This window comes from Diplotaxodon limnothrissa, linkage group LG6 (genome assembly GCF_057381915.1).
Source record: "Diplotaxodon limnothrissa isolate DT_005_m linkage group LG6, D_limnothrissa_male_GT1.1, whole genome shotgun sequence".
NCBI lineage: Eukaryota > Metazoa > Chordata > Actinopteri > Cichliformes > Cichlidae > Diplotaxodon > Diplotaxodon limnothrissa.
The window spans coordinates 15,111,599-15,117,258 of NC_140601.1; the positions used below are offsets into that span (position 1 = coordinate 15,111,599).

Genomic DNA, 5,660 nt, shown 5'->3' on the forward strand with positions numbered 1-5,660 from the left:
AAAAACATGATTTTCATGCAGGACAATGCTCCATCACACGCGTCCAAGTACTCCACAGCGTGGCTGGCAAGAAAGGGTATAAAAGAAGAAAAACTAATGACATGGCCTCCTTGTTCACCTGATCTGAACCCCATTGAGAACCTGTGGTCCATCATCAAATGTGAGATTTACAAGGAGGGAAAACAGTACACCTCTCTGAACAGTGTCTGGGAGGCTGTGGTTGCTGCTGCACGCAATGTTGATGGTGAACAGATCAAAACACTGACAGAATCCATGGATGGCAGGCTTTTGAGTGTCCTTGCAAAGAAAGGTGGCTATATTGGTCGCTGATTTGTTTTTGTTTTGTTTTTGAATGTCAGAAATGTATATTTGTGAATGTGGAGATGTTATATTGGTTTCACTGGTAAAAATAAATAATTGAAATGGGTATATATTTGTTTTTTGTTAAGTTGCCTAATAATTATGCACAGTAATAGTCACCTGCACACAGATATCCCCCTAAAATAGCTAAAACTAAAAACAAACTAAAAACTACTTCCAAAAACATTCAGCTTTGATATTAATGAGTTTTTTGGGTTCATTGAGAACATGGTTGTTGTTCAATAATAACATTATTCCTCAAAAATACAACTTGCCTAATAATTCTGCACTCCCTGTATTAAAAGTAATCACTTTCTGTATCACTTTCCCTTTCCCTCTCTCCATTGTGGAGGAATTTTATTCCACTCTACTCTAAAGGTTTACAAGTCATACTTGATCAGTCTTTTTCTAATTGTACTCCCATGGAGTGTAACATTTAACCAAGGCCTGTAGAGTATGAGATGCAGCTCTTGCAGTTTCTCTGATTATTGGATCTTCTGTATGTTGGGGTGAATTTGCTGGGATGTTCATTCCTGGGATGACTGGCAGCTGTCTTGAATGTTTTCTACCTCACTGTAAAATGAAGGACTTTAAATTGTTGGTAAATGACCTTGCGACCCTTTCCAGATTGATGGAAAATAAAAACTATTTCTCTAAGATCACTGTCTGTCATCTTTGTTGTGTGCTAACACACACCTGAATGCTTCAGAGTAGCAAACACCAAAAACCTCTGCATTTATAGAGGTGCTCACCCGCGGTCATCAGTTAATCAAGTGCAATCCAACTTTCTATAGAAACACTAATGTTGTACTTAGTTTTTCACACACTGCTTCTGCATTTTGGCTTATTTTTTGCTAATTAAATGATGACAGAGGGTAATATCTCATTGATTTATCATCTATCAAGTCTTCAACTTCAAGACCTGCTAAAGACCAACCTTTTTTCAAAATTTTTATTATCTCCTGATATGTAAATACTTGGAATTTGAAGAGGGTGTACTTTCTTTGGACCATTTCTATGTGATAGATTTCCAACGCATCACAACCATTAAGGTATTTTAAGGATTTCTATTTATTTATGAATTTTTTTGATCACATAACATATTTGTAAAGCTAAACATTTATAGGTCTGCTTGTCAGAGAGTAAACATTGCTGGTGTAAACAAACCTTTTATATGTTGCTAAGTAAATAGAAGTCCTGTAAATCAGTTCAGGAACAGGTTTCAATCAGGAGTGGCTGGCATTTGGCCACACGACAGAATGAGTCAGTCCCACTGACTGATTACAGCTGCTTAGAAAGCAGTGCAGCAGAGTTAGGTCACCATTCTCACATGAAATAATAACAGATGTAATAAATATAATAATTTAAACCACATAACCTTTTTTCTAACTATCACTAAGAGTAAAATAGTGTAGTTAGGCAGTTAAAGGTACTTTAAAAACTTCAGTTGTACCTGCAGTAAAGCTAAAAAACATCAAAGTTTTTTTTTTTTTGTTTTCAGATATAGAAATCAGTCAGTTTGATTAAAAAGCAATGAAAGCTTAATTATAAATGATAAAAGAATTTAGTGCAGAGCTGTAAAACTCTTTTCATGTTAGAATTTGGACAAATGTGGTTAAACATGGCTGCATTAAACTGTCTCATCCCATTGTCTGCAATGAAAAAGGACTGTCCTGCACTGTCTTTAGGGGAGTGTAAAGTGTTATTGCTGTGTGTCATTTAATCATAATGAACTCACACTGTAATACATTTGTACAAAATTAGAAAGTGCGAAAAGTGTTTTTGTGTAATTTCTTTTTCATATTTACGTCCTAGAAATGCTTTTCTGCTTGTGAGCCTAAAGTGTGAAAAAAAGGAAAAATGTCTCAGTACAGCTACCAGCTGTGGTAGTGTGTGTGGTGACCTGGAGGTCCTCTGTAACAGTCTGGGAGAGTTTGTACAAAAGTCTCCACATGACTCCGGGCCTCTCCTCAGCCATCATCTGTGTAAAGTATTCGTTTGCCATAGATGTCACACTAGCATCACAAGTTCATTAGTTCATTTGTCCACACTTCGATGTGTAAGGTTAATTAATCCTCACAGGGTCATCTTTTGTGCACGTGCAGAGGGTTTCCACACTGTGGGCAGGAGTGATGTGTGTCTTGCATTCCCCGTACCATTAATGGAATGAGACAGAAACCGCAGATGAGCCTGAAACACAAGCACAGAAAACACCAATGAAGCTGTGCTCAAGCTCGTTTAGCGCCGGTGCACATGCAATACTCCTCCTGTGTGAGTGTTTGGGGCTCTTACCCCGCCATTGCAAGAATGACACACCAGCACCAAGCAGCTGTCCCAGGTACATGTGTGACTTTACTGGTTACAAGATGACTGCAGTGTGGGCAGCGTACCAAACCAGGGGCGCCTCTCAGATATTCCACCGCTATGGGAACAGGCTGCGGCTGGCTCACTACTGCTATCGGCTGAGTTTGTCTGCTGTTGACACGCGGTGCGGCACCAGCTGCCATTCAGGAGACAGATGAAGTTATTAGAAGGAGAGAAGAACAAGTAAGGCAGAGGCTTATACACCCACTGGACACTTTGTTAGGTACACCTAGCTAGTACTAGGTTGGACGTCCTCTTCCCTTTCAAAACTGCCTTTACAGGTGTCAGAAACATTCCTGAGATTTTCCTCCATATTGACATGATGACATCACACAGCTGTTGCACATCCATGATGCAAATCTTCTGTTCCACCACATCATGAAGATGTTGAATTGAAATATGATGACTATGGAGGCCATATGGTCAGGAAAACCCGTCTGAGATGATTTGAGCTTTGTATATGTGGTGTTTATGCTGCGTGCATATCGTTAGGGTCTGCTTCTCTGTTACTCCTGATAATCCCTGCAGTCAAAGCTTATTTCAAAAGCAGCTTGTGTCCTTGCTGTTGCTGCATCAAAACTCTTAAATGACCTCCCAGATGACCTCGTGCAAGCATCAGTGAAGACTGTTTTTAAATCTGAGCTGCCTTTTCTGTTAGACTTGTGAAACAGTTGAATTGTTGAGCTGTGATTGGAGGATTGGCTGCTGTTAGCTGCTGTTTTTTTTTATAGGAACCTGTTTATTCTGTTTTATTTTGTGTAACACATTTTGGTTTTAAATATCCTATAGAAATAAAATGTATTTACTTACTTAGACCAAATGACTGACTCTCTTGTTCAATTTTGTTGAGCCAGTTTAAACTGTAGCCTCAGTTTCCTGTTCGTAGCTGACAGGAGAGACACTCAGTGCGGTCTTCTGCCTCGAGGATCGACATGTTGTGTGTTCAGAAATGCTCTTCTGCATATCTTGTTTCCTGATGCCTTTCTATGAGCTAGAAACAGTTTGGCTATTCTCCTCTGACCTCTGGCATCAACAAGGTATTTTGATCCAGAGAACTGCTGTTCACTGGATATTTTTGGCCCATTTTATGTAAACCCTAGAGATGGTTGTGTGGAAAAATCCCAGGAGATCAGCTTTTTCTCAAATACTCAGACCAGCCTGTCTGACGAGAACAACCGTGTCACATTCAAAGCCACGAATGCCACCTTCCTCCCCCATTCTGATGCTCCTTTTCAATTTCAGCACGTTATCTTGACCATATCTGCATACCTAAATGCATTTAGTTACCTCCCTGTGATTTTCTGATGAGATACTTGCATTGACAGTCAGATGAAAAGGTGTACCTAACAAAGTGGCCAGTAAGTGTAAATAGCAGTAAAGAGATCATGCTTATAGTAAAGATGTAGTCTTGATACTTGCCTTGTCGGGAACGCGAGGACGCAGCAGCTGGAGCAGAAGCTGCAGCGCGAGCACGAGAAGCATGCGGATTAACTGTAACACAGAAAAACCAAAATTTAACCTAATGTAGCTTTTTAAATACTTACACTTTGACCCTTTAAAGTCTGAACCATGAAATAATTGCCAGAAAGTTCAAGATTTTTGAAAATATTGTGAACCTTCTGAGAAAAAACATATTCATTTGCATGCATGAGTTTACTTTGAAATTATATTTGTTACATTTGTTTCTCTCTCTCTAGTGCTGTTTAGACAGGCTTTCCACGGGGATCACTGTGATGATGTAGAAGTCTCAAAAACTCACAAAAACTCATGAATTAAATATGATACGACAGGCACTGTGGGGTTAAAATACAAACATTTGGTGAGTAGACTACAGACAGCATATGGACTGAGGCTCTTACATTGTGAAACCAGCGTGCAGCACATAGAGACTGAACTGAACTTGCTCAGCATGCCTACATGCCTAAACGCCTTGGTTTGCTGCCATGTGATTGGCTGATTTGATATTTCCGTTAATGAGCAGTTGAACAGGTCTACATAACAAAAGTCAATATTAAAAGTGCAATCTTTATACTTTGAGTAATGGGATGGACTATGACTCCAGTGCTTTGGTGGGGAGGCGAGGACACGGCAGTTGGCACAGACAGGACAGGAAAAGGATCTGGCTGAACTGTAACTGTGATTTAAAAAAAGAAAAAGAAATGTTTACATGTTATTTTGCAGTCACACTAGGGTTTCCTTCCACACTTTACTTTAAATATATATTTTTTAAATTTACTTCAGAGTGCACTGAAGTGGTTGTCTGGCAGAGTAAAAGCATGAATACACTTAATGACGACATTTCTACAAATCAGCCTGGTAAAACTGGTATGTCATGTAAACAGTATGCCAAAAAATAAATAGAAAAGGACACATGTTAGTGTGTACATCCTGTCAGCAATATCTCACGAGCTGACTCAAGAAATGGGGTTAAAGGAAGCAGAAAGATTTTTATCTCACCTGCTTCTCTGTAGGCAGGTGGAGGTGTCGGTGGGGATGAGAGAGAGGCGTCATAGGCAGGTGGGGGGGCGTTAAAAGCTGCAATGGGCAGAGCAGGAGGTTGGCGACTGGCCTCCTCATATGAAGGGGGGTCCATCCAAACAGATCAAACAGGATTCTGTCATGAAGATAAAAACAGAAATGTAGATAAGAGCAAGTTTGAAATGTGTGTTTTCATCACAGATAGTTAATTACATAAAAACGATGTAAGTCTATACCCAGATATCTTTGATTTGGTACAGTCTTGCTTTCCAGATAAAACCCCAAAAGGGCATTAATGTAAGACTCTTCTTCACAATTATCGAGTCACGTAGCTCCTGCTGTTGATAACATCTGTGCTTTTCCTTCAGTGACAAATTAAATATATTTTTATTTGTCATCACTTTAAAACAGGTTATTTTTGATCTTCATTCACAAGTCGTCACAATCTTCTAGTATTT

The 5,660-nt window shown here is 39.4% G+C and overlaps 1 protein-coding gene across 2 annotated transcripts; it reads right to left on the minus strand.

The window, feature by feature from the left end:
- Positions 1-2,444: 2,444 nt before the first annotated feature.
- Positions 2,445-5,317, minus strand: LOC146630316 (lipopolysaccharide-induced tumor necrosis factor-alpha factor homolog). 2 transcript variants are annotated; one of them, XM_085355749.1, is made up of 6 exons: positions 5,182-5,317; positions 4,757-4,852; positions 4,140-4,221; positions 3,612-3,643; positions 2,653-2,860; positions 2,445-2,550 (listed from the first exon to the last, which is right to left on the minus strand). In XM_085355749.1, exons 1-6 carry the CDS (start codon positions 5,315-5,317, stop codon positions 2,445-2,447), a joined length of 660 nt encoding a protein of 219 aa, XP_085211875.1. The 2 variants fall into 2 exon arrangements, with proteins under 2 accessions (XP_085211875.1, XP_085211876.1); XM_085355750.1 differs by lacking the exon at positions 3,612-3,643 and having other exon boundaries at positions 4,144-4,215; positions 4,757-4,858.
- Positions 5,318-5,660: the final 343 nt, after the last annotated feature.